The sequence below is a fragment of the Heptranchias perlo genome, chromosome 35 (assembly GCF_035084215.1).
Source record: "Heptranchias perlo isolate sHepPer1 chromosome 35, sHepPer1.hap1, whole genome shotgun sequence".
Lineage (NCBI taxonomy): Eukaryota > Metazoa > Chordata > Chondrichthyes > Hexanchiformes > Hexanchidae > Heptranchias > Heptranchias perlo.
This window is the reverse complement of record NC_090359.1, coordinates 26,580,900-26,608,436: the sequence shown is the minus strand read 5'-3', so window position 1 is coordinate 26,608,436 and position 27,537 is coordinate 26,580,900. Positions and strand designations below refer to the sequence as shown.

Sequence of the window (27,537 nt, the reverse complement as noted above, 5' to 3'; positions counted from 1 at the left end):
GACCCTACGATTATTGACCCTACGATTATTAACTGTACGATTATTGACCCTCTATGATTATTGACCCTACGATTATTGACTCTCTACAATTATTGACCCTACGATTATTGACCATACGATTATTGACTGTACGATTATTGACCCTACGATTATTGACCCTACGATTATTGACCCTATGATTATTGAACCTACGATTATTAGCTGTACGATTATTGACCCTCTATGATTATTGACCCTACGATTATTGACCCTACGATTATTGACCCTACGATTATTGACCCTATGATTATTGAACCTACGATTATTAACTGTACGATTATTGACCCTCTATGATTATTGACCCTACGATTATTGACCCTATGATTATTGACCCTACGATTATTGCCCCTACAATTATTGACCCTACGATTATTGACTGTACGATTATTGACCCTATGATTATTGACCCTCTACGATTATTGACCGTACAATTGTTGACCCTACGATTATTGACTGTACGATTATTGACCCTATGATTATTGACCCTACGATTATTGACTCTCTATAATTATTGACCCTACGATTATTGACCGTACGATTATTGACTGTACGATTATTGACCCTACGATTATTGACCCTACGATTATTAACTGTACGATTATTGACCCTCTATGATTATTGACCCTACAATTATTGACCTTACGATTATTGACTGTACGATTATTGACCCTATGATTATTGACCCTACGATTATTGACTCTCTATAATTATTGACCCTACGATTATTGACCGTACGATTATTGACTGTACGATTATTGACCCTACGATTATTAACTGTATGATTATTGACCCTCTATGATTATTGACCCTACTATTATTGACCCTACGATTATTGACTCTCTACAATTATTGACCCTACGATTATTGACCATACGATTATTGACTGTACGATTATTGACCCTACGATTATTGACCCTACGATTATTGACCCTATGATTATTGAACCTACGATTATTAACTGTACGATTATTGACCCTACGATTATTGCCCCTACAATTATTGACCCTACGATTATTGACTGTATGATTATTGACCCTATGATTATTGACCCTCTACAATTATTGACCCTATGATTATTGACCCTCTACGATTATTGACCGTACAATTATTGACCCTACGATTATTGCCCCTACAATTATTGACCTTACGATTATTGACTGTACGATTATTGACCCTATGATTATTGACCCTACGATTATTGACTCTCTACAATTATTGTCCCTACGATTATTGACCGTACGATTATTGACTGTACGATTATTGACCCTACGATTATTGACCCAACGATTATTGACCGTATGATTATTGAACCTACGATTATTAACTGTACGATTATTGACCCTCTATGACTATTGACCCTATGATTATTGAACCTACGATTATTAAACCTACGATTATTGACCCTACGATTATTGACCCTATGATTATTGACCCTACGATTATTGACTGTACGATTATTGACCCTCTACGATTATTGACCGTACAATTATTGACCCTACAATTATTGCCCCTACAATTATTGACCCTACGATTATTGACTGTACGATTATTGACCCTATGATTATTGACCCTCTACGATTATTGACCCTACGATTATTGACCATACGATTATTGACCCTACGATTATTGAATCTACGATTATTGACCGTACGATTATTGACCCTACGATTATTGACTCTACGATTATTGACCGTACGATTATTGACTGTACGATTATTGACCCTACGATTATTGACTCTACGATTATTGACCGTACGATTATTGACCCTCTACAATTATTGACCCTATGATTATTGACCCTACGATTATTGACTCTACAATTATTGACCGTACGATTATTGACCCTCTATGATTATTGACCCTCTACAATTATTGACCCTCGGATTATTGACCGTACGATTATTGACCCTCTACGATTATTGACCCTATGATTATTGACCCTCTACGATTATTGGCCCTCCGATTATTGACTCTACGAATATTGACCCTCTCCGATTATTGACCCTATGATTATTGACCCTCTACGATTATTGACTCTACGAATATTGACCCTCTCCGATTATTGACCCTACGATTATTGACCCTCTACGATTATTGACCCTCTCCGATTATTGACCCTTTACGATGATTGCACCTTTACTGGCCCATTCCTTTCTTTAAAACTCTTGTTATGTTTCATTGTAACTTATTGTCCTGACCTGTGTTCCTCAGTGAGTGCCCAATGTTAGAATACACCTCTGGAATGAGGGACTTCAGTTACATGGAGTGACTGGAGAAGCTGGGGTTGTTCTCCATAGAGCAGAGAAGATTAAGGGGAGCTTTGATAGAGGTGTTCAAAATTAAATGGAATTTTGATAGGGTAGATGGGGAGAAACTGTTTCCACTGGCAGGAGGGTTGGCAACCAGAGGACACAGATCTAACATAATTGGCAAAAGGACCAGTGGGGAGATGAGGAGAATTTTTTTTACGCAGCGAGTTGTGATGATCTGGAATGCGCTGCCTGAAAGGGTGGTGGAAGCAGATTCAATAGTAACTTTCAAAAGAGAATTGGATAAATACTTGAAAAGGAAAAATTTGCCGGGCTACGGGGAAAGAGCAGGGGGGAATGAGACTAATTGGATAGTGCTTTCAAAGATCCAGCACAGGCACGATGGGCTGAACGGCTTTCTTCTCTGCTGCATGACTCTATGATAAGTTCTGAATCACGAGATGCACGTCAAAAGTGTCAACTGTCCACTTAGTCCGTGGGGTCATCCTGTGTCATGGTGGAATCATTAAACCTGTTCAGATGATATTCCACTGCTCACTAATTTTAATGAAGGTTAACCAGTTAACATGTGACTCACACAGTGACTTCAATCCCCTTGTTTTGCTCTCATCTATGATTTCTTGTGTTGTTACACAAATTGATTGTCACTGACGATCTAGTTCAGCCTGCGTTTACTGCGGAGTTGTCGACTGTCTGCATTTTGTGTGGAACAGTCACCGTTTCTGATCTCCATTTGTGCTGTCCGTACTGGGCCTCAAACACTCGCTAATTCGAAATCGTCCCCCAATGCATTGTGCGTTCGTCCTTCACGATGTTTCAGCGCAATGCCCAAAAGAAGTAGTGTGCGATGCATTCTGGGGCGAGTGCCTCGGTCCGCGGGACGTCCCTGCCTTTCCCTGGGGACTGCTCTGTGAAGTGATGGGAAGGTTGGCCTGCTCCGGCTAGGACCCTGAGAGCTACACTGGCAGGAGTATAACTCAAGCCAGACAAGTCGAAAGGAGGGAAGGAGCCAGACTAAAGTCAGACTATCAGTGCCCTCCTGGTAAAGTGGTTTGTGAGTCAGGCTGACGAAGTGTGTACCTAAAAATGGTCAGCCAGAGACAAGACAAGTCTGTTACAGACCGGCAAATCATGTGGAGAACGGCGATCTGCTGGATTAAGGCAAGGTGACACTCTGATCGGAGTCAAGTACCTTGCTCTGGACAGACAGCAGTGCCCCTCGCCATAGGAGAGGCTGGCTGACCAACTGCATGAACAGGGGGCGGGATCCATTGGCAAGGTAATGATATAATCCAGTAACGGACAATCTTGGCTTTGTTTTGATAGTTAGTTGCTTCGTGATTGCTGAAGACGCCTTCAAGGACTATTTTACAGCGGTAAACACATCCTCAGGATGGATCTGTGTGTCGAGGTGTCACAAAGAGAGTAAAGATCCTTTTCAATGCAATTATGGGATATGTGAGCTCTCAATAAAAGGCCCTGCCTGCTGGTAAGATTCAATTGATATTATCGTATTTAATTTATAATGGTAAATTTAGCAAGGCCTAGGGTTGCCAACCCTCCAGGATTGTCCTGGGGTCTCCAGGAATTAAGGATTAATCTCCTGGACACTGCTGCGAGTAACTCTGGGAGAACCGATGGGATGAAAGTTGTTATTTATTCATTCTCAGGATGTGGGCGTCCCTGGCAAGGTTGGCATTTATTGTCCATCCCTAATTGGTGATACAACTGAGGGGCTTTCTAGGCCACTTCAGGGGTCAGTTAAGAGTCAACCACGTTGGTGTGGGACTGGAGTCACATATAAGACCATAAGAGATAGCAGGAGTAGGCTATTCGGCCCCTCAAGCCTGCTCCGCCATTCAATGAGATCATGGCTGATCTGATTTTTACCTCAACTCCACTTTCCCGCCTTTTCCCCATATCCTTTGACTCCCTTGCTGATCAAAAATGTGTCTAACTCAGCCTTGAATGTATTCAATGACTCAGCCTCCACAGCTTTTTGGGGTAAAGAATTCCAAAGATTCACGACCCTCTGGGAGAAGAAATTCCTCCTCATTTCCATCTTAAACGGGCAACCCCTTATTCTGAGACTTTGCCCCCTAGTTTTAGATTCCCCCATGAGGGGTAACATCCTCTCAGCATCTACCGAATCTTGTATGTTTCAATAAGATCTCCTCTCATTCTTCTAAACTCCAATGAGTATAGACCCAACCTGTTCAATCTTTCCTCATAAGGCAACCCTTCAATACCCAGAATCAACCTAGTGAACCTTCTCTGAACTGCCTCCAATGCAAGTATATCCTTCCTTAAATAAGGGCACCAGAACTGTACGCAGTACTCCAGGTGTCGTCTCACCAGCACCCTGTATAGTTGTAGCATGACTTCCCTGCTTTTATACTCCATCCCCCTAGAAATAAAGGCCAATATTCCGTTTGCCTTCCGGATTACCTGCTGCACCTGTATGTTGACTTTTTGTGTCTCATGTACGAGGACACCCAGATCCCTCTGTACCACAGAATTTTGTAGTATTTCTCCATTCAAATAATATTTTGCTTTTTTATTTTTCCTCCCAAAGTGGATGACTTCACATTTTCCCACATTATATTCCAAATTTTTGCCCGTTCGCTTAACCTGTCAATATCCCTTTGCAGATACTTTGTGTCCTCATCGCAACTTGCTTTTCCACTTATCTTTGTATCATCAGCAAATTTGGCCACAAGACTCTGTTCCTTCATCCAAGTCATTTATATTGTAAATAGTTGAGGCCCCAGCACTGAGCCCTGCGGCACCCCACTAGTTACAGATTGCCATTTTGAAAATGACCCTTTTATCCCGACTCTTTGTTTTCTGTTAGTTTGCCAATCCTCTATCTATGCCAGTATATTACCCCCCAACACCATGAGCTCTTATCTTGTGCAGTAATCTTTTACGTGGCACCTTATCGAATGCCTTTGGAAATCCAAATATACTGCATTGGTTCCCCTTTATCCACCCTGCCCGTTACTGCCTCAAAGAACTCTAATAAATTTGTCAGACACGATTTCCCCTTCATAAAACCATATTGACTCTCCTTGATTGTATTATGAGTCTCCAAATGTCCTGCTACTACTTCCTTAATAATGGATTCTAGCATTTTCGCAATGACAGATGTTAGGCTAACTGGTCTATAGTTACCTACTTTCTGTCTCACTCCCTTCTTGAATAGGGGTGTTATGTTTGCGGTTTCCCAATCCGCTGGGACCTTTCCAGAATCTAGTGAATTCTGGAAGATTACAACCAATGCATCCACTATCTCTGTAGCCACTTCCTTTAAGACCCTCGGATGCAAGCCATCAGGTCCAGGGGACTTGTCAGCTTTTGGACCCATTAGTTTACCTAGTACTTTTTCTCTAGTGATAGTGATTGTTTTTAGTTCCTCCCCTTTGCCCCTTGATTTTCTACTATTATTGGTATATTATTAGTGTCTTCTACTGTGACGACAGATACAAAATATCTGTTCAGTTCCTCTGCCATTTCCTTGTTTTCCATTATTATTTTCCCAGTCTCATACTTTAAGGGACCAATGTTTACTTTAGCTACCCTCTTCCTTTTTCTATACTTGTCGAAGCTTTTACTGTCAGTTTTTATATTTCTTGAAAGTTTACTCTCATAATTTATTTCCTCCCTCTTTATTATTCTTTTAGTCATCCTTTGCTGGTTTTTAAAGTTTTCCCAATCTTCGGGCTTACCAGTAATCTTTGCCATGTGTGCTTTTTCTTTTAACCTGATACCATCCTTTACTTCTTTAGTTAGCCATGGTTGGTTCACCCTTTTTGTGGAGTCTTTCCTCCTAACAGGGATATATTTTTATTGTGAGTCATAAAATATCTTTTTAAATGTTTGCCACTGCTTATCCACCATCATACCATCTAATCTGTTTACCCAGTCTACTTTAGCCAATTCCGCCCTCATTCCTTTATAACTGCCCTTATTTAAGTTTAATACAGTAGTTTCAGACCCAAGGTCCTCGCTCTCAAACTGGATGTGAAATTCTATCATGTTATGATCACTGCTTCCCAAGGGATCCTTTATTTTGAGATCATTAATTAATCCTGTTTCGTTACCCATTACCAGATCCAAAATGGCCTCTTCCCTGGTTGGTTCCCCGATGTATTGGTCTAAGAAACAGTCCCTAATACACTCTATGAACTACTACTCAGGGCTATTTTTGCCAATTTGATTTGTCCAATCAATGTGAAAGTTAAAATCGCCCATGATTATTGCATTACCTTTTTTACAAGCCCTCCTTATTTCCTGATTAATATTTTGCCCTACAGTGTAGCTACTGTTAGGGGGCCTATATACTACTCCCACCAGTGATTTCTTTCCCTTGCTATTTCTTACCTCCACCCAAATTGATTTGACATCTTGATCATCTGAGCCAAGATCATTTCTCACCATTATACCAATTTCATCCTTTATTAACAGAGCTATCTCAACACCTTTACCTGTTTTCCTATCCTTCCAAAATGTTAAGTAACCCTGAATATTTAGCTCCCAACCTTGGTCACCTTGCAACCACGTCTCTGTAATGGCCACAAGATCATACCCATTTGTTTCTATTTGTGCTGTCAATTCATCTATCTTATTACGAATGCTGCGCACATTCAGATAAAGAACCTTTCATTTTGTCTTTTTACCATTCTTTCCTACCCCTGTCTCTTCCCTTCTTGACCCACTCTGTTTATCATTACCCCTATCACTTTCCTGTACTACTTCCTTGTCTTTTCTCTTTATCAATCTAAACTTCGCCCCACCTGAGCTCTTCCCCCCTCTACTTAGTTTAAAGCCTTCTCAACCGCCCTAGTTATAGGCCCAGACCCGGTAAGGACGGCAGGTTTCTCTCCCTAAAGGACATCAGTGAAGCAGTTGGGTTTTTACAACAATCTGACAGTTTTATGGTCACTTTTACTGGTACCAAATTTTTAAAATTGAATTCAAATTCTTAAACTGCTATGGTGGGATTTGAACTCATGTTCTGTGGATTATTAGTCCAGTAACATAAGCACTACATACCATATCCTGGATTACTAGTCCAGGCCTCTGTATTACTAGTCCAGTAATATAACCACCACACTACCATATCCTGGATTACTAGTCCAGGCCTCTGTATTACCAGTCCAGTAACATAACCACTACACTACCATATCCTGGATTACTAGTCCAGGCCTCTGTATTACCAGTCCGGTAACATAACCACTACACTACCATATTCTGGATTACTAGTCCAGGCCTCTGTATTACTAGTCCAGTAATATAACCACTACACTACCATATCCTGGATTACTAGTCCAGGCCTCTGTATTACTAGTCCAGTAATATAAACACTGCACTACCATATTCTGGATTACTCGTCCAGGCCTCTGTATTACCAGTCCAGTAATATAACCACTACACTACCATATTCTGGATTACTAGTCCAGGCCTCTGTATTACTAGTCCAGTAATATAACCACTACACTACCATATCCTGGATTACTAGTCCAGGCCTCTGTATTACCAGTCCAGTAATATAACCACGACACTACCATATTCTGGATTACTCGTCCAGGCCTCTGTATTACCAGTCCAGTAATATAACCACTGCACTACCATATTCTGGATTACTAGTCCAGGCCTCTGTATTACTAGTCCAGTAATATAACCACGACACTACCATATTCTGGGTTACTCGTCCAGGCCTCTGTATTACCAGTCCAGTAATATAACCACTACACTAGTGTACCTGCTGAAGTCCCCACTTTATGGTTGTAAAGTGCAATGTGAACTCAGTCTTAGCCCAATTCATGATGATTTGCCAACATTCAGTGGAAATTGATTCTAAATTGGCAATTTCATTTAAAGAGATCATAGGATGGGAGATGTGTGAAATAGAGAAATGTTTCACTGAAGCAGTCGGGGATGCTTATGGAGGCTGATAAAATTGATGAAGCAGTGTACAACCAATTTTACACTGCACCTTAGCTGGGCTGTAGCTGATCTAGAAGTGTTTCATGGGACAGTGGAGAGGGAGATTTACTCTGTATCTAACCCATGCTGTACCTGCCCTGGGAGTGTTTGATGGGACAGTGTAGAGGGAGCTTTACTCTGTATCTAACCCTGTACCTGCCCTGGGAGTGTTTGATGGGACAGTGTAGAGGGAGCTTTACTCTGTATCTAACCCGTGCTGTACCTGCCCTGGGAGTGTTTGATGGGACAGTGTAGAGGGAGCTTTACTCTGTATCTAACCCGTGCTGTACCTGCCCTGGGAGTGTTTGATGGGACAGTGTAGAGGGAGCTTTACTCTGTATCTAACCCGTGCTGTACCTGCCCTGGGAGTGTTTGATGGGACAGTGTAGAGGGAGCTTTACTCTGTATCTAACCCATGCTATACCTGCCCTGGCAGTGTTTGATGGGACAATGTAGAGGGAACTTTCCTCTGTATCTAACCCGTGCTGTACCTGCCCTGGGAGTGTTTGATGGGACAGTATAGAGGGAGCTTTACTCTGTATCTAACCCGTGCTGTACCTGCCCTGGGAGTGTTTGATGGGACAGTGTAGAGGGAACTTTCCTCTGTATCTAACCCGTGCTGTACCTGCCCTGGCAGTGTTTGATGGGACAGTTTATTTATGATTTCAGGTGCAACACATCAAAGGACTACTGGTACATTGGGGAAAACTGCGACTTCCCGGTTAATAGATTGGCGCTAATCCTGGTGACAGTAGCTGTGGCTCTGATCATTATAGTCGTGCTGACAGTGGCGATAGTGCACTGCTCAAAATACCGACACCTGCTCAAGGAAGATCACAAATTAAGGTACTTTGGTCACCCCTCCTAATATCTCCTTCTTTGGCTTGATGTTCATTTTTGTCTGAATACGCCCCTGTGAAGCACCTTGGGACATTTTACTGTGCTAAAGGCGTTGTGTAAATGCAAGTTGTTGTTGTACGGTGGAATACTCTGCACGTCAGAAGGAAAAAAAATGACCCAACTTCTTTTCTCTGTCTCGCCCTCTGTTTATGTACGATACTGAAGGGTGTGATGAGGGGGCGTCAGAAGTGGAATCAGATCAATTACTGAGTCAGGAGAACGCAGGAAGGATGTGAATTGACGGCCTCCCCCTCCCAAAAAAAATGACTAGAAAAACATTGTGCGAATATCCTGGTGGGATCTTGCCGTAGGTTGGGTGGGAAATCGGCAGAAATCCCGGATGGATGCCTAAATAGCGTTCCCACCCATCTTCGGCCAAAGTCATGGGGCAGATTGGGAGAATCCCGAGGAAATTCCTCACGATAAAAACAGAAAAGGCCATGCAGCCCATCAAAGCCCATCCCCCACTACAGAAATCCCCCAACAAAGCCCATCCCCCACTACATTAATCCTCCTTCAAAGCCCATCCCACACGACATTAATCCATCTTCAAAGCCCATCCCCCACGACATGAATCACCCATCAAAGCCCATCCCCCACTACATTAATCCCCCATCAAAGCCCATCCCCCACTACATTAATCCCCCATCAAAGCCCATCCCCCACTACATTAATCGCCCATCAAAGCCCATCCCCCACTACATTAATCGCCCATCAAAGCCCATCCCCCACTACATTCATCGCCCATCAAAGCCCATCCCCCACGACATTAATCCTCCATCAAAGCCCATCCCCCACTCCATTAATCCCCCATCAAAACCTATCCCCCACTACATTAATCCCCATCAAAGCCCATCCCACCAGTACATTAACTGTCCCACTGAAGTCCGTTCCACCAGTACATTAACTGTCCCACTGAAGTCCGTTCCACCAGTACATTAACTGTCCCACTGAAGTCCGTTCCACCAGTACATTAACTGTCCCACTGAAGTCCGTTCCACCAGTACATTAACTGTCCCAATGAAGCCCGTTCCACCAGTACATTAACTGTCCCACTGAAGCCTGTTCCACCAGTACATTAACTGTCCCATTGAAGCCCATTCCACCAGTACATTAACTGTCCCATTGAAGCCTGTTTCACCAGTACATTAACTGTCCCACTGAAGTCCATTCCACCAGTACATTAACTGTCCCATTGAAGCCCGTTCCACCAGTACATTAACTGTCCCACTGAAGCCTGTTCCACCAGTACATTAACTGTCCCATTGAAGCCTGTTCCAACAGTACATTAACTGACCCATTGAAGCCTGTTCCACCAGTACATTAACTGTCCCATTGAAGCCTGTTCCACCAGTACATTAACTGTCCTATTGAAGCCCGTTCCACCAGTACATTAACTGTCCCATTGAAGCCTGTTCCACCAGTACATTAACTGTCCTATTGAAGCCTGTTCCACCAGTACATTAACTGTCCCATTGAAGCCTGTTCCACCAGTACATTAACTGTCCTATTGAAGCCCGTTCCACCAGTACATTAACTGTCCCATTGAAGCCCGTTCCACCAGTACATTAACTGTCCCATTGAAGCCTGTTCCACCAGTACATTAACTGTGCCACTGAAGCCCATTCCACCAGTACATTAACTGTCCCATTGAAGCCCGTTCCACCAGTACATTAACTGTCCCACTGAAGTCCGTTCCACCAGTACATTAACTGTCCCATTGAAGCCCGTTCCACCAGTACATTAACTGTGCCACTGAAGCCCGTTCCACCAGTACATTAACTGTCCCATTGAAGCCCGTTCCACCAGTACATTAACTGTCCCACTGAAGCCTGTTCCACCAGTACATTAACTGTCCCATTGAAGCCTGTTCCACCAGTACATTAACTGACCCATTGAAGCCTGTTCCACCAGTACATTAACTGTCCCATTGAAGCCCGTTCCACCAGTACATTAACTGTCCCATTGAAGCCTGTTCCACCAGTACATTAACTGTGCCACTGAAGCCCGTTCCACCAGTACATTAACTGTCCCATTGAAGTCCGTTCCACCAGTACATTAACTGTCCCATTGAAGCCCATTCCACCAGTACATTAACTGTCCCATTGAAGCCTGTTCCACCAGTACATTAACTGTCCTATTGAAGCCCGTTCCACCAGTACATTAACTGTCCCACTGAAGTCCGTTCCACCAGTACATTAACTGTCCCATTGAAGCCCGTTCCACCAGTACATTAACTGTGCCACTGAAGCCCGTTCCACCAGTACATTAACTGTCCCATTGAAGCCCGTTCCACCAGTACATTAACTGTCCCACTGAAGCCTGTTCCACCAGTACATTAACTGTCCCATTGAAGTCCGTTCCACCAGTACATTAACTGTCCCATTGAAGTCCGTTCCACCAGTACATTAACTGTCCCATTGAAGCCTGTTCCACCAGTACATTAACTGTCCCATTGAAGCCTGTTCCAACAGTACATTAACTGACCCATTGAAGCCTGTTCCACCAGTACATTAACTGTCCCATTGAAGCCTGTTCCACCAGTACATTAACTGTCCCATTGAAGCCCGTTCCACCAGTACATTAACTGTCCCATTGAAGCCTGTTCCACCAGTACATTAACTGTGCCACTGAAGCCCGTTCCACCAGTACATTAACTGTCCCATTGAAGCCCGTTCCACCAGTACATTAACTGTCCCATTGAAGCCCGTTCCACCAGTACATTAACTGTCCCATTGAAGTCCGTTCCACCAGTACATTAACTGTCCCATTGAAGCCCGTTCCACCAGTACATTAACTGTCCCATTGAAGCCCGTTCCACCAGTACATTAACTGTCCCATTGAAGCCCGTTCCAACAGTGGATCCACAACTCCCCGTGGAGATTATTGGTGTCTGTTACACACTGGTGCAAGGAATTTCCTCACACTGCCCTTGGCCATGAAGAATCAGCTCAGTGCAATGCTTGGAAGGGAATCAGACATGGGTACGGTAGTTTGGTGGTTATTCTACTGGTGCTAGTAATCCCGAGATCTGGACTAGTAATCCAGAGAATGTGAGTTCAAATCCCACCATGGCAGTTTGAGAATTTGAATTCCGTTTATGAAATCTGGAAATAAATAGCTGGTATCTGTAAAAGTGACCATGAAGCTGTTGGATTGTCCTTTATGGAAGGAAACCTGCCATTCTTACCCAGTGACTCCAGTCCCACAGCAACGTGGTTGACTCCTAACTGCCCTCAGCTGGGTCAAACTGCCTCAGTTCAAGTAGAAGGCACCTCACCATCACCATCTCAGGGCAACAAGGGATGGGCATTAAATGCTGGCCTTGCCAGTGATGCCCACATATTGAGAATGAATTAGTAAAAAATAAAATTGAGTGGGTTCCGTTATGTGCACGAGTTTCTCCCCCCACCCCATCTCCACCGGCCAATTTTCCTCCACATGCTGGACCCAGGCAATCCTTCAAGAGAGAAATCTGTTCCTATCACTCTGTGTTATCTGTACATCTGCTGACACTAACGCAAGGCATAATTTTTGCAATTTAACAGGGAGAAGAGAGATAAACAGATGTTGGCGAGGTGGGAGGAGGATGATTGGGAATGGCATTCATCCCGAGGTTTAACCCTGAAAAACCCAGCAGCTGTGAATATTTATGGTAATGACTCAACATTTTGCAAGTTTTGTGTTTGATAAACTGTTGGGAGGTGTCTGAAGTTAGAATGACACAGGTGGGGAGAGAGTCTAAGAAACCCTCTCCAAAATGGCGGTGATAAGGTGTTTGTTTTAAGGTTAACTGGTTGACGTCTTTGGCGATCAAAATGTAACAGAAGCCTCCCCCTGAGGGATTGAAAGCGCCAAAGATATTTGGGTGCTGGGATCCTGCATCACTCGGAGTCTGGGTGCTGGGTTTGGGTGCTAGGACGCTGCGGGACTCAGAGAGTCAGGGTGCTGGGATCTGGGTGCTGGGATCCTGCCTCGCTCGGAGTTTGGGTGCTGGGACCTGGGTGCTGGGATCCTGCATCACTCGGACTTTGGGTGCTGGGATCTGGGTGCTGCATTATTCTGAGGGTCTGGATGCTGGGATGCTGCAGGACTTGGAGATTGGGTGATGGGATCTGGGTACTGGGATCTGTGGGGGTGGGGGGGTGGGGGGGGAGGCTGGTTTCCAGCAGCAAGCAGGGGAGCCCTGGCAGCTGAACATTCTCTGTGCTGTGGACATGAGGCAAGTGTGACCCTCCAATGATTATGGAGATTATGAGACCTTCTAACACCTGTGTTCCGATATTCAGATGAACACAGGAGCGTGGAATTGAAGAGCTTCTCCCCCAGACTGGAAGCCGTGAACTCATCTTTGACGGTATGACTTCATTAGATAATCTTAGGTCAGGATTCCATGGCTTAGAAATTAGATGGTGCTCAATTTCAGTACGCGCCTAATGAGGCCGGACCGCGGGATATGGATTTGGGGGGCGGGGATGGGGGGGCGTTGGGCAGCAAGGTCAGACGGCTAGGAGACTGACCGAGGACCTATGATGAATCAGCGGGTGAGGCAATGGGAGGGGGGGAGGCGGGCGAACAGTGGACGTCGGCAGCCCCCAGTTTTAATGCAGAGTCTGGAGGAGCACTCCTGCTCCTCTCAGGTGGGCCGCCGCCCTCAGCTCACTTCGGAGGTGTTCGACCAAATATAACGTAACATTAAACATGAGGAACAAGAGGAGGCCATTCAGCCTGCTCCGCCATTCAGTTTGATCATGGCTGGTCTGCACCTCAACCCCATTTACCCACCTTTGCTCCATATCCCTCGATACCCTTACCCAACAAAAATCTATCGACCTCGGTCTTGAAAGCTCCAATTGACCCACAGAATCCACAGCCTTTTTGGGGGAGAGAGTTCCAGATTTCCACTCCCCTTTATGTGAAGAAGTGCTTCCTGATTTCCCTCCTGAACGGCCGAGCTCTAATTTCAAGGTTATATCCCCTTGTTCTGGACTCTCCCACCAGACGAAATAGTTTCTCACTATCTACCCGATCAAATCCTTTCAATATTTTAAGCAACTCAATCAGATCTCCCCTTAATCTTCTACACTCGAGGGAATACAAGCCTAGTTTATGCAACCTGTCCTCAAAATTTTACCCTTTTAGCCCCGGTATCATTCTGGTGAATCTGCGCTGCACCCCCTCCAAGGCCAGTTTATCCTTGGTGAGGTGACCAGAACTGAACGCCTGAACGCAGTTACTCCAGATGGGGCTGACCAAGGCTCTGTACAACTGAGGCATTAATTCTTCCCCTTTGTAATCCAGCCCCCTTGAAAGAAACTGTGATCAGGCAATGACGCTTTCATATTCTGTTTTGTTATTCTTCAGATCAGAACCTCAAGGCCGCAGATCACAGGACTACACGCCTTTTAAAGCGTCGGAGTTTAAAGTCTATGATCTCCTTCCACTGCTCTGATTATCTTCTCATCTTCTCCACCCAGAGATCCAGATAACACCCAAGTATTGGGTTCACAAACAGCTCAAGTCTGCAATGATGTGATCATCATATATGATAGAGAATTTTTTTCTTCTTTCAAGTTAATTCCAATAAAAAGATTGCAGTTGATATTTTTCCCATTTTGTTTTGCCCCCTCCTCAAGAGCAGGAAGCCTGGGTAGCGTTCCATGGGGCCAATCGCCCTGTGTATCTCGAGGTGTGCCGACAAGAAGTGTCGCAGGTTGAGGCAGGTCCTGTCCCTGGGGTGGTGGGGAGGTGAAAACCTCCTGCACACTTCGCTTCCCACCGGGGAATACAAGTCAGCAATCAGGAATGGGGAGTCTGGCGAGCTCCTCCCGCCGCCCCCACCTCACCCATGTTACTGGCCTGGCTCAGATCAGCTGAGCCCAAACCTGAGACCTTTCTGGCCTGCGTGGGTCGCCATCACACCCAGGTGGATCATTCAGACGTCAAGAGATTATAACATCAGTCTGAGCAATATGACGATTTCAGAGACCTTCCGTAAGGAGAAGGGATTGAGAGAGAGAGAGAGAAATGTTTACATTACATAAGAGGTTTTCCATCATGCTTAATTGTTATTTTATGTATTTATTATAGAGGTTGTTTTGTAAAGCAGTTAAACGTGGAAATGCTAAATGTTTTTGTGATGATGATGTCAATGAAGTTGAATTACAGGAAGTGTAGGAGAGTTGAGATCAGCTAAATCAACAGCGATCCTGACTCAGAACCGAGTTACAAAAGCCTTTCATAGCCCTCTGTGCACCGCGCCCCCACTCCGTGTACTACCCTCCCCCCACCAGTGCACCCCGTGCACCGCTCTCTCCCCTCACGCTCAGCTCTCTCCCCTCGCTCAGCTCTCTCCCCCTCGCTCAGCTCTCTCCCACCTCACTCTCTCCCCTCGCTCAGCTCTCTCCCCCTCGCTCAGCTCTCTCCCACCTCACTCTCTCCCCTCGCTCAGCTCTCTCCCCCTCGCTCAGCTCTCTCCCCCTCGCTCAGCTCTCTCCCCCTTGCTCAGCTCTCTCCCACCTCACTCTCTCCCCTCGCTCAGCTCTCTCCCCCTCGCTCAGCTCTCTCCCACCTCACTCTCTCCCCCTCGCTCAGCTCTCTCCCCCTCGCTCAGCTCTCTCCCCCTCGCTCAGCTCTCTCCCCCTCGCTCAGCTCTCTCCCCCTCGCTCAGCTCTCTCCCCTCGCTCAGCTCTCCCCCCTCACTCTCTCCCCCTCGCTCAGCTCTCTCCCCCCTCACTCTCTCCCCTCGCTCAGCTCTCTCCCCCTCGCTCAGCTCTCTCCCCCTCGCTCAGCTCTCCCCCCTCACTCTCCCCCTCGCTCAGCTCTCTCCCCCCTCACTCTCTCCCCTCACACTCAGCTCTCTCCCCCTCGCTCAGCTCTCTCCCCCCTCACTCTCTCCCCCTCGCTCAGCTCTCTCCCCTCGCTCAGCTCTCTCCCCCCTCACTCTCTCCCCCTCGCTCAGCTCTCTCCCCCTCGCTCAGCTCTCTCCCCCCTCACTCTCTCCCCCTCGCTCAGCTCTCTCCCCCTCGCTCAGCTCTCTCCCCCCTCACTCTCTCCCCCTTGCTCAGCTCTCTCCCCCCTCACTCAGCTCTCTCCCCCCTCACTCAGCTCTCTCCCCCTCGCTCAGCTCTCTCCCCCTCGCTCAGCTCTCTCCCCCTCGCTCAGCTCTCTCCCCTCACACTCAGCTCTCTCCCCTCACACTCAGCTCTCTCCCCTCACACTCAGCTCTCTCCCCTCACACTCAGCTCTCTCCCCCTCGCTCAGCTCTCTCCCCCTCGCTCAGCTCTCTCCCCTCACACTCAGCTCTCTCCCCTCACACTCAGCTCTCTCCCCTCACACTCAGCTCTCTCCCCCTCACTCAGCTCTCTCCCCCAGCTCAGCTCTCTCCCCCCTCACTCAGCTCTCTCCCCTCACACTCAGCTCTCTCCCCCCTCGCTCAGCTCTCTCCCCCTCGCTCAGCTCTCTCCCCCTCGCTCAGCTCTCTCCCCCTCGCTCAGCTCTCTCCCCCTCGCTCAGCTCTCTCCCCCTCGCTCAGCTCTCTCCCCCAGCTCAGCTCTCTCCCCCAGCTCAGCTCTCTCCCCCTCGCTCAGCTCTCTCCCCCTCGCTCAGCTCTCTCCCTCCTCACTCAGCTCTCTCCCCCAGCTCAGCTCTCTCCCCCAGCTCAGCTCTCTCCCCCTCGTTCAGCTCTCTCCCCCCTCACTCAGCTCTCTCCCCCAGCTCAGCTCTCTCCCCCAGCTCAGCTCTCTCCCCCAGCTCAGCTCTCTCCCCCTCGTTCAGCTCTCTCCCCCCTCACTCAGCTCTCTCCCCCAGCTCAGCTCTCTCCCCCAGCTCAGCTCTCTCCCTCACGCTCAGCTCTCTTCCCCTAGCTCAGCTCTCTCCCCCCTCACTCTCTTCCCCCCTCACGCTCAGCTCTCTCCCCCCTCACTCTCTCCCCCCTCACTCTCTCCCCCCTCACTCTCTCCCCCTCGCTCCGCTCTCTCCCCCCTCACTCCGCCTTGCACAGACACTGAACCCTGGGGAGCGGGAACGGGCTGTCAAACGGACTTTTAGCTGCTCTCCTCTGTGCTACACTCGTGCATGACGTCTACAGTTGCTCAAGGAAACCGTTTGTTAAATGCATTTTTTGCACAGCGTGAGCCAGTGTGAAACAAAAGGTTTATGGAAAAATAAACTCGGTTGCGTACTGAGAGAGATGGTTTTAGTCTGGCACATCCCGACCACATTACTGAGAGTCCTGCACAACAGGAACCTCCTTCTGCATGAAAGCCTAGTCCCTAAAGGCTGGACGGAGCGTGGTAACTGGGAGTGCCGATCTCAAACACTGACAGTCCAAAGATATTCCCACTGTAACAGAGAGAGAAGTCAGCATGGAAACCGGAGGCTGGGGAACACTTCCCGCTCTGTGAACAATGTCGCAAACACCCGAGGCTGGGAATCAGTTGGTAAAGTTAGCAGGACGATAGCTCAAAGCGTTCGTAGAATCATAGAATGACATAGCACAGAAGGAGGCCATTCGGCCCATCATGCCTGTGTTGGCTCTTTTGAAAGAGCTATCCAATTAGTTCCACTGCCCTGCTCTTTCCCTAAAGCCTTGCAAATTTTTCCTTTTTAAGTATTTGTCCAATTCCCTTTTGGAAGTTATTATTGAATCTGCTTCAACCGCCCTTTCAGGCAGTGAATTCCAGATCAGAACACCTCTCTGCATAAAAAAAATTCTCCTCATCTCCCCCCGGTTCTTTTGCCAATTAACTTAAATCTGTGTCCTCTGGTTACCGACCCTCCTGCCACTGGAAACAATTTCTCCTTATTTACTCTATCAAAACCCTTCATCATTTTGAACACCTTGATTAAATCTCCCCTTAACCTTCTCTGCTCTAAGGAGAACAATCCCAGCTTCTCCAGTCTCTCCATGTAACTGAAGTCCCTCATCCCTGGTACCACTGTAGTTAATCTGTCTGCTGTTTTAACACAGGCATTAACCTGTTTTTGCATTTTCCCAACACCTGGCACATAAATCTATTCAGTTTTTCACACTAATATCATTACATAGAATTAACAACAAAGAAACAGGTCGTTGGTCCCAACCAGCCCATGTTGGTGCCGTGTTCCTGATCCCATGTGCCTGCCCTGCTCCCAAATGGGTGCCTGAATGAGTGCAGCTCCAGCAACACTCAAGAAGCTCAACACCATCCAGGACAAAGCAGTCCGCTCAATCGGCAGCCCACCCACCACCTCAAGCAACCACTCCCTCCCCCACCTTAAACACCCACTCCCTCCACCACCGGCGCACCGTGCCTGCAGTGCAGCAAGTCACCAAGGTTTCTTCGACAGCACCTCCCAAACCCGTGACCTCAACCACCTAGAAGGACAAGGGCAGCAGGTGCGTGGGAACAACACCACCTGCACATTCCCCTCCAAGTTCCTCCATAGCAGCACTGTGGGAGAACCTTCACCACACGGACTGCAGCGGTTCAAGAAGGTGGCTCATCACCACCTTCTCAAGGGGCAACTAGGGATGGGCAATAAATGCCGGCCTCGCCAGCAACGCCCAAATCCCCAGAATAAATTTTTTAAAAATCTCTTTATCCCTTCCCCCTTCCTTCAACCACCTATCACCAGCCCTGAGTGACTGTAGAAAGTACCCCCTCTCGCCCAGAGCTGTAGATTTAACCCACAGAAAGGCCAGTCTGACAACTTGTGCCGAGGACGGCCAAGGTGAATCTCACCATTCAGGGATCCTGAAGGTGAGCTTTGTTCAGTGGCTGCACCCATTGGGACTCGGTGGGGATGGACGGGGGGTGGGGGGGAGGGGGCCTGATTCACAGCCTCACACAGTTATTTTGGTGGACTGAAACCAGAGAACCAGAGAAAAGATACAGCACCGAAGGGGGCCATTCGGCCCATCGTGTCCCCGCCGGCTCGAAGGACAACCAGGTGCCCATTCTAATCCCACCTTCCAGCATCCGGTCCGTAGCCCTGCAGCTTATAGCACTTTAAGTGCAGGTCCAGGTACTTTTTAAAAGAGTTGAGGGTCCCTGCCTCTACCATCAATTCGGGCAGCGAATTCCATACACCCACCACCCTCTGGGTAAAAAAGTTTTACCTCATGTCCCCTCTAATCCTTCCGCCAATCAGCTTAAATCTATGTCCTCTAGTTCTTGAACTCTCCGCTAGGGGAAACAGGTACTTCCTGTCTACTCTATCTGGGCCCCTCATAGGGCCACCTTCCCCCATGCAAGTCCGCGAATCGAGTGAGTGGACCTCCGCGGCCTGCGTTCCCAATGCGCGCTCCCGTTGTAGGCACTACATTTGCCCTAGAATATACAAAATGGCTCATTATTAAAATTTCTTACCAAAAAAAAGAGGTGGGGTGGGGGGGCAGCAATGGAAATCCAATGAGTGGAGAGGGGAAGGGGCTACCTCAAAGAAACTGAGCTCTGTACGTCTGTGGTTAAGTCGCCAGTTGTACAACGGTGTTTCGTATCTCATTTACCTGGATAGGTTGTGCGGGTTTTGGAATCTACCAATTATTTAATGTAAAGATGTCGGATATGGAAATAAAGATTTGCACAGAATCGTTGGCGTTTGAGGACTGCTATGATGGGGGGAGCTTGAAGGACACTTGGGCTGTTCTGTCCGGGATGTATATGATGGGTTCCCCACGTGATGAGCAGCAGTGGAACCAGGACCGGCACAGATTCAAACCAGACAGACGTTCGGCTGTGGACGATTGTTTTTAATATTCATTCTCGGAATGTGGGCATCGCTGGTAAGGCCGGTATTTATTGTCCTCCCTCGTTGCCCTGATTTTGATACAACTCAGGGGCATGCTAGGCAAATTCAGAGGGCAGTTAAGCCAGACCGGGTAAGGACGGCCGGTTTCTTTCCCTAAAAGGACATCAGTGAACCGGTTGGGTTTTTACATCTGACAGCTTAATGGTCACTTTCACTGATACTAGCTTTTATTAAACTGAATTCAAATAGTCAAACTACCATGGTGTGATTTAAATTGACGTTCTCTGCATTATTAATCAAGGCCAAGGGACCACTGGCCCAGTAACATAACCACTACACCTCCGTACCCATCTGTTTTAACACACTAGTTAACATACCGGCACTGACTCACCAATAACCTGCTCACCGATGCTCTGTTTGGGTTCCACGAGGACCACTCGGCTCCAGATCTCATTACAGCCTTGGTCCAAACATGGACAAAAGAGCTGAATTCCAGAGGTGAGGTGAGAGTGATTGCCCTTGACATCAAGGCAGCATTTGACCGAGGGTGACATCAAGGAGCCTCGGTAAAATTGAAGTCAATGGAAATCAGGGGGAAAACTCTTCAGTGGCTGGAGTCATACCTAGCACAAAAGAAGATGGTAGTGGTTGTTGGAGGCCAATCATCTCAGCCCCAGGGCATTGTTGCAGGAGTTCCTCAGGGCAGTGTCCTTGGCCCAACCATCTTCAGCTGCTTCATCAATGACCTTCGCTCCATCATAAGTTCAGAAGTGTGCATGTTTGCTGATGATTGCTCAGTTTTCAGTTCCATTCGCAACCCCTCAGATAATGAAGCAGTCCGTGCCCGCAAGCAGCAAGACCTGGACAACATCCAGGCTTGGGCTGATAAGTGGCAAATAACTTTCGTGCCAGACAAGTTCCAGGCAATGACCATCTCCAACAAGAGAGAGTCTAACCACCTTCCCTTGACATTCAACGGCATTACCATCGCCGAATCCCCTGTCGAAAACTTAATTACCTATTATACACAATGCATTAACTCCAAACACTTATTTTCAAACAAGTAAGAATTTATTAAAAGAAGCTTTATTAAGGGAAGGGAAGGGAAGTGTACCTCAAACAATGGTTGAGGCTACGTCTTCCTCGAACAAAGAAATCAGTTAACTTTTATACAGTTAATTCAGTAATGTCTGTCTATCATTGAATATGGGCGTACTTGTACACTCTCGTTGGTTCAAGTGGTTAGTCAATCAAAAATAGGGAACCCACCCTCTATTCTCTCATGTCTGTCTCGTGGCCCCTCAACAGGGTCTGGGAAAATACGTTGCCTTAGCAACACTACTCCTTATCAGTAGAAACTGTTCCTAGTCTCAAGGCTATATGGTCATTAATTTCTGTTAGTTAGACAGTTATCTCATAAGCAGACAATAGCTCTTCTGTGTGTCTTTGCTGGTAACGTGAACACATTAAGCTTCCCATTATATTCAGCTGGTCAGCTAACATGGTCAACTTATCCATCATGCTTTGCTTCTTTTATGGTCAAGTAACTGTTCAGTATTTCTACATTAATATGGTCAGCTTTATGGTTTAGGTGTATTAGAAAGTTAATTTAGTCAGGCATTTCTTTATGGTTTTCCACACCCCCACCATCAACATCCTGGGGGTCACCATTGACCAGAAACTTAACTGGACCAACCACATAAATACTGTGGCTACGTGGGCAGGTCAGAGGCTGGGTATTCTGCAGCGAGTGACTCACCTCCTGACTCCCCAAAGCCTTTCCACCATCTACAAGGTACAAGTCAGGAGTGTGATGGAATACTCTTCACTTGCCTGGATGAGTGCAGCTCCAACAATACTCAAGAAGCTAACTAGATCAGCAAAAGTGAGTACACTTATTGATTCTCCGACATTTTAAGGTGAGAGGGGAGAGATACAAAAGGGTCCAGAGGGGCAATTTTTTCACTCAAAGGGTGGTGAGTGTCTGGAACGAGCTGCCAGAGGCAGTAGTAGAGGCGGGTACAATTTTGTCTTTTAAAAAGCATTTGGACAGTTACATGGGTAAGATGGGTATAGAGGGATATGGGCCAAGTGCAGGCAATTGGGACTAGCTTAGTGGTATAAACTGGGCGACATGGACATGTTGGGCCGAAGGGCCTGTTTCCATGTTGTAAACTTCTATGATTCTTTGATTCTATGATTCCGTGTTCCACATCACCGCCCCCCCTCCCCCAACTCATTCTGCACTGCCAAGACTACTCTATCACATCAATCCTCACACCCACTTAATGCTCATCCTCAACTTACCTGCACTTCCTCACAAAATCATAGAATCATAGAAATCTTACAGCAAGGAAGGAGGCCATTCGGCCCATCGAGTCTGCGCCGGCTCTGTACAAGACCAATCCAGCTAGTCCCACTCCCCCGCCTTATCCCCGTAGCCCTGCAATTTTTTGCCTTTCAAGTACTTATCCAGTTCCCTTTTGAAGGCCATGATTGAATCTGCCTCCACCACCCCCTCGGGCAGTTCATTCCACATCCTAACCACTCGTTATGTAAAAAAGTTTTTCCTCATGTCGCCTTTGGTTCTTTGCCAATCACCTTAAATCTGGTTCTTGACCCTTCCGCCAATGGGAACAGTTCCTCTCTATCTACTCTGTCCAGACCCTTCTATCAAATCTCCTCGCAACTGTCTCTGTTCCAAGGAGAACAACCCCAGCTTCTCCAGTCTATCCACGTAACTAAAGTTCCTAGTAAATCTTTTCTGCACCTTTTCTAAGGCCATCACATCTTTCCTGAAGTGCGGTGCCCAGAACTGGACACAATACTCCAGTTGTGGCTGAACCACTGTTTTATAAAGGTTCATCATGACTTCCTTACTTTTGTACTCCATGCCTCTATTTATAAAGCCCAGGATCCCGTATGCTTTTTTAACCACTTCTCAACCTGCCCTGCCACCTTCTATGATTTGTGCACATATACCACCAGATCTGTCTGTCCTGTACCCCTTTGTGCCCTCTAGTTTATATTGTCTCTCCTCGTTCTTCCTACCAAAATATATCACTTTGCATTTTTCTCTGTTAAATTTCATCTGCCACGTGTCCACCCATTTCACCAGCCTGTCGATATCCTCTTCAAGTCTATCACTATCCTCCTCACTGTTCGCTATCCTTCCAAGTTTTGTGTCATCAGCAAATTTTGAAATTGTGCCCTGTACACCCAAGTCCAAGTCATTAATATATATCAAGAAAAGCAGGGGTCCCAGCACTGACCCCTGGGAACACCACTGTACACCTCCCTCCAGTCCGAAAAACAATTGTTCACCACTACTCTCTATTTCCTGTCCCTTAGACAATTCTGTATCCATGCTGCTATTGCCCCCTTTATTCTACAGGCTGCAATCTTGACGACAAACCTATTATACAGCACTTTATCAAACACCTTTTGAAAGTCCATGTACACCACATCAATCGCTTTGCCCTCATCAACCCTCTCTGTTACCTCATCAAAAAACTCTATCAGTTTAGTTAAACAAATCCGTGCTGGCTTTCCCTAATCAATCCACACTTGTCCAAGTAACAGTTAATTCTGTCCCGGATTATCGTTTCTAAAAGTTTCCCTACCACTGAGGTTAAACTGATTGGCCTGTAATTGCTGGGTTTATCCTTACACCCTTTTTTGAACAAGGGTGTAACATTTGCAATTCTCCAATCCTCTGGCACCACCCCTGTATCTTTGGATGTTTGGAAGATTATGGCCAGTACCTCCCCAATTTCCACCCTTACTTCCCTCAGCAACCTAGGATGTATCCCATCTAGACTGGGTGACTTATACACTTGAAGTACAGCGAGCCTTTCAAGTACCTCTTCCTTATCAATTTTTAGCCCATCCAGTATCTCAACTGGATCTTCTTTTACTGAGATTCTGTCAGCATCTTCTTCCTTGGTAAAGACAGATGCAAAGTATTCAATTAGTACCTCGGCCACACCCTCTGCCTCCATGAGTAGATCTCCTTTATGGTCCCTAATCGGCCCCAACCCTTCTCTTACTACCTGTTTACTATTTATATGCCTGTAGAAGACTTTTGGATTCCCTTTTATGTCCATTCTCATACTCTCTCTTTGCCCCTCTTATTTCCTTTTTCACTTGCCCTCTGAACTTTTTATATACTGCCTGGTTCTCACTTGTGTTATCAACCTGACATCTCTCATACGCCCCTTATTTCCGCTTCATCTTACTCTCTATCTCTTTTGTCATCCAGGGAGCTCTGGCTTTAGTTGCCCTACCTTTCTGCCTCGTGGGAATGTACCTAAACTGTACCCAATCCATCTCCTCCTTAAAGGCCGCCCACTGTTCAATTACAGTTTTGCCTGCCAATCTTTGATTCTAACTTACCCGGGCCAGATCTGTTCTCATCCCATTGAAATTGGCCCTTCTCCAATTGAGTATTTTTTACTTTAGAGTGGTCCATGTCCTTTTCCATAGCTATTCTAAACCTTATGATACTATGATCACAGCTCCCTAAATGCTCTCCCACTGACACTTGCTCCACTTGGCCCACCTCATTACTTAGAACCAAGTCCAGCAATGCCTCCTTCCTCATTGGGCCGGAACGTACTGGTTAAGAAAGTTATCCTGAACACATTTTAAAAATTCCTCTCCCTCTGTGGCCCTTATATTATTATTATCCCAGTCTATATTAGGATAGTTGAAGTCCCCAATTATCACTACTCTATAACTTTTGCACCTCTCTGTAAATTCCCTGCAAATATTCCCATTAGTCACCCCACCACTACCACATACCCCAATCCTCATCCAATGAGATGGCTTCGTCTCATACTCACCCTCTGATGCATCTCTTGCACGGTCAGCCTCACCCAAACCAATGCATTCATCGGTTGGCCACTTCACCATCACTCACTCACTCATGTCTGTTCTTTCTCCCCTTCTAGAAGAGAGCGCAAAATGTACGCAAGAGGGTGAGGACTGGAGGGGGACCACAACAAATAGTGGTCCTCACACACGTGGAGCCGGAGGCTCTGGAGCTCAGCCGCACCCTCGAGTGCCTGTCCGTCGGGGACGGTGAGATTGGCATCCCACAAACATCTGGTGACACAGCTTTAACATTCATCGCACACAATATGAATTGATGTTAACAATGCCTTGCCATCTTCAGCACCTCAGTAGGCTCATCGCAACATGACACATCTGTGATGATGCTTAATATTGCCTTCTGTTCTCTTACAGGGCCTTCAGCGACCGCAGTGACGGCAGAGGGCGATTACTCAGAGGACCTGTTGGCCTCTGAGGGGGCACCGTCACATCTTAGTGAGCCATCCACCAGCACAGATACTCACACCTCGGTGGGTCCTAGTAGTGAGTTAGTTGGGTTGGCACCTGGTGAGTCACCACACACAAGTGAGCACGAGCAGACATTGGTGGCTGGGGCAGCTGCGGAGAGTCCGCGTCGGTGGGAGCACTCCTCTCCAGGCTCTGCTCAGCTGGACACAGATGCTGAACCCCGGGGGCCATCCTTTAATAGGAGAATGATCGAGGGGCAGCAGCACATTTACGAGGTTCTGGAACAGGTGCCACGTGCACTCTCCACAATAGCACAGAGGATGGAGGAGTCCAACTCCTGCATGAGTGGAATGGTGGCACAGGTACGGGAGGGAATCTCTGAGGTACTTTCACAGGGATGTGAGCAACTCTCTGAGATAGTGTCACAGGTAAGTGCGATGGAGAGGAGGCTAGCCTCTGTTGAGCTTCAAGCACGGCTCACAAATGAGTCTATTGAGGCCCCGACAACGTCTGTTTGGATTCAGGGTGAACAATATTCTGCCGCCTTAGACAAGCAGACAGTTACACTAGCACTAGCCTTACAAGGCATCACACATGTCCTCCAAACTGATGTCCAGCAAAGTGGTAGGAGCGATGTGGGCCTGGCCCAGGGGAGGGAAGTGGGGACGCCACTCAAAGCGCTCCCAAGTCTCACCCATTGCTCTGCTCTCAACCAGTAACCGCAATGCTGCCTCCTCTCCAGGCGGCTGAGTCTGACCCTGCACAGATGCAGGTGGAGCAGTCTTTGGAGGGGCCCTCACGGGCTCCAAAACCCAGAGGACATAGGCCGAAAGCATCTAAGCAGTCAGGGCATGAACATAAGCAATCTGCCACTACCTCTGCTGCAGCCACAGGGGATGCACCAGGTAGAAGTAGTCGGAAGAGAAAGGTGAAGGTTTTGTGAGCATGAAGGCTATGCACAAGGGCCTCCTCAAGTGCCACCCCTCTCTGTTGTGCCATGTTTTGCAGGGCACAACACACTACTATAATGCATCCCACTCTGTCTGGTGCATGTTGAAGCATTTCCCCAGAACAATCAAGGCACCTAATTCGCATCTTGAGCAGCCCTATAGCATGCTCAATTGTAGACCTGGTGGCGATGTGGCTGATGTTATATCGAAGCTGTTGCTCGGTGATGGAGCATCCTCAGAGGTGTCATGAGCCACGTGTGCAGGGGGTATCCCTTGTCCCCAAGGAGCCAGCCCTTAAGTGTGTTCGGTGCGTGGAAGAGGGGCGGGATGTTGGATTCCCTCAGAATGAAGGAATCGTGGCAGCTGCCAGGGAATCTGGCACACACGCGAAGGAATCTTTTGCGGTGGTCGCAAAGCAGCTGAGCGTTGATGGAGTGATACCCCTTTCTGTTGATGAATTGTCCTGTCTCGTGTGGAAGGGCTCGTATTGCTAGATGGGTGCAATCAATTATACCCTGCACCCGTGGGAAGCCAGCCACAGTATGGAATCCCACTGCCCTTTCAGTCTGGCTGAGGTCGTCCATGGGGAAGTTGACGTACTGCGAGGCTCTGCGAAACAAGCCGTTGGTACCTTATCCACTTGTGTGCAGATGACTGAGAGGCCCCTGCGATGTCCCCGGTGGCACCCTGGAACGATCCGGAGGTAAAGACGTTGAGGGCAGTGGTGACTTTGACAGCAACGGGTTATGAGTTGCTGGGAGCAGCTCGGCATAAAGGAGGCTGCAGGTGTCTGCGACCACCTGGTGACTCACTCTGAGCCTCCGTGTGCACTGCTCCTCAGAGAGGTCCAGAAAGCTGAGCCTTGGTCTGTAGACCCTGTGGCGAGGGTAGTGTCTCCTGTGACATTACTCTCTCTGTTGTTGCCCTCTGTGATCTTGTGCAGGTGCCTGTGGGGCAGCACTGAGTTGTGGAGCTGCAAGTGGCGGAAATGCACGCCGTGCCTGGCGAGGCTGGTGATGTTGCTCGTCCTCGGATGTAGTGGTGAACGCAGCCATGGTGTCCCCCCATCCTGATGGTGTGAGTTTGAGGGGGTCCGAAAAGTTGTTAAATATGTGTGAACAGAACAATTGTGAGTGGAAAGTAAGAACTTTCAGTGAAAACACAAAGATCTCGCAGCCAAAAGTTTGTGTGAAAGAACTGAGTGCCCTGCTGCAATAACTCACCTTTTATCCCCATCTGCCAAACAAGCATCTGAATGTCCAACTGGCTGAAACAATTCTGGCAGAACATGGAGAGTTTCCCACAGCACGGAAACACGCTGAGGATGTTTGAAAATCGGACCCCTGCCTCAGTGT

At 47.2% G+C, this 27,537-nt stretch overlaps 1 protein-coding gene across 8 annotated transcripts in view; it reads left to right on the top strand.

Moving 5' to 3' along the window:
• LOC137302515 (uncharacterized) overlaps positions 1–14,799 on the top strand; it is a 74,254-nt gene extending 59,455 nt beyond the window's left edge. For all 8 annotated transcript variants that reach the window (XM_067972234.1, XM_067972236.1, XM_067972235.1 and 5 more), the window contains 5 exons: positions 3,636–3,798; positions 8,967–9,143; positions 12,746–12,852; positions 13,487–13,554; positions 14,562–14,799. In XM_067972234.1, coding sequence (XP_067828335.1) covers positions 3,636–3,798; positions 8,967–9,143; positions 12,746–12,852; positions 13,487–13,554; positions 14,562–14,606 — 560 coding nt within the window. In that variant the 3' untranslated portion in view covers positions 14,607–14,799. The remainder of the gene's footprint in view (positions 1–3,635; positions 3,799–8,966; positions 9,144–12,745; positions 12,853–13,486; positions 13,555–14,561) is intronic.
• Positions 14,800–27,537: the final 12,738 nt, after the last annotated feature.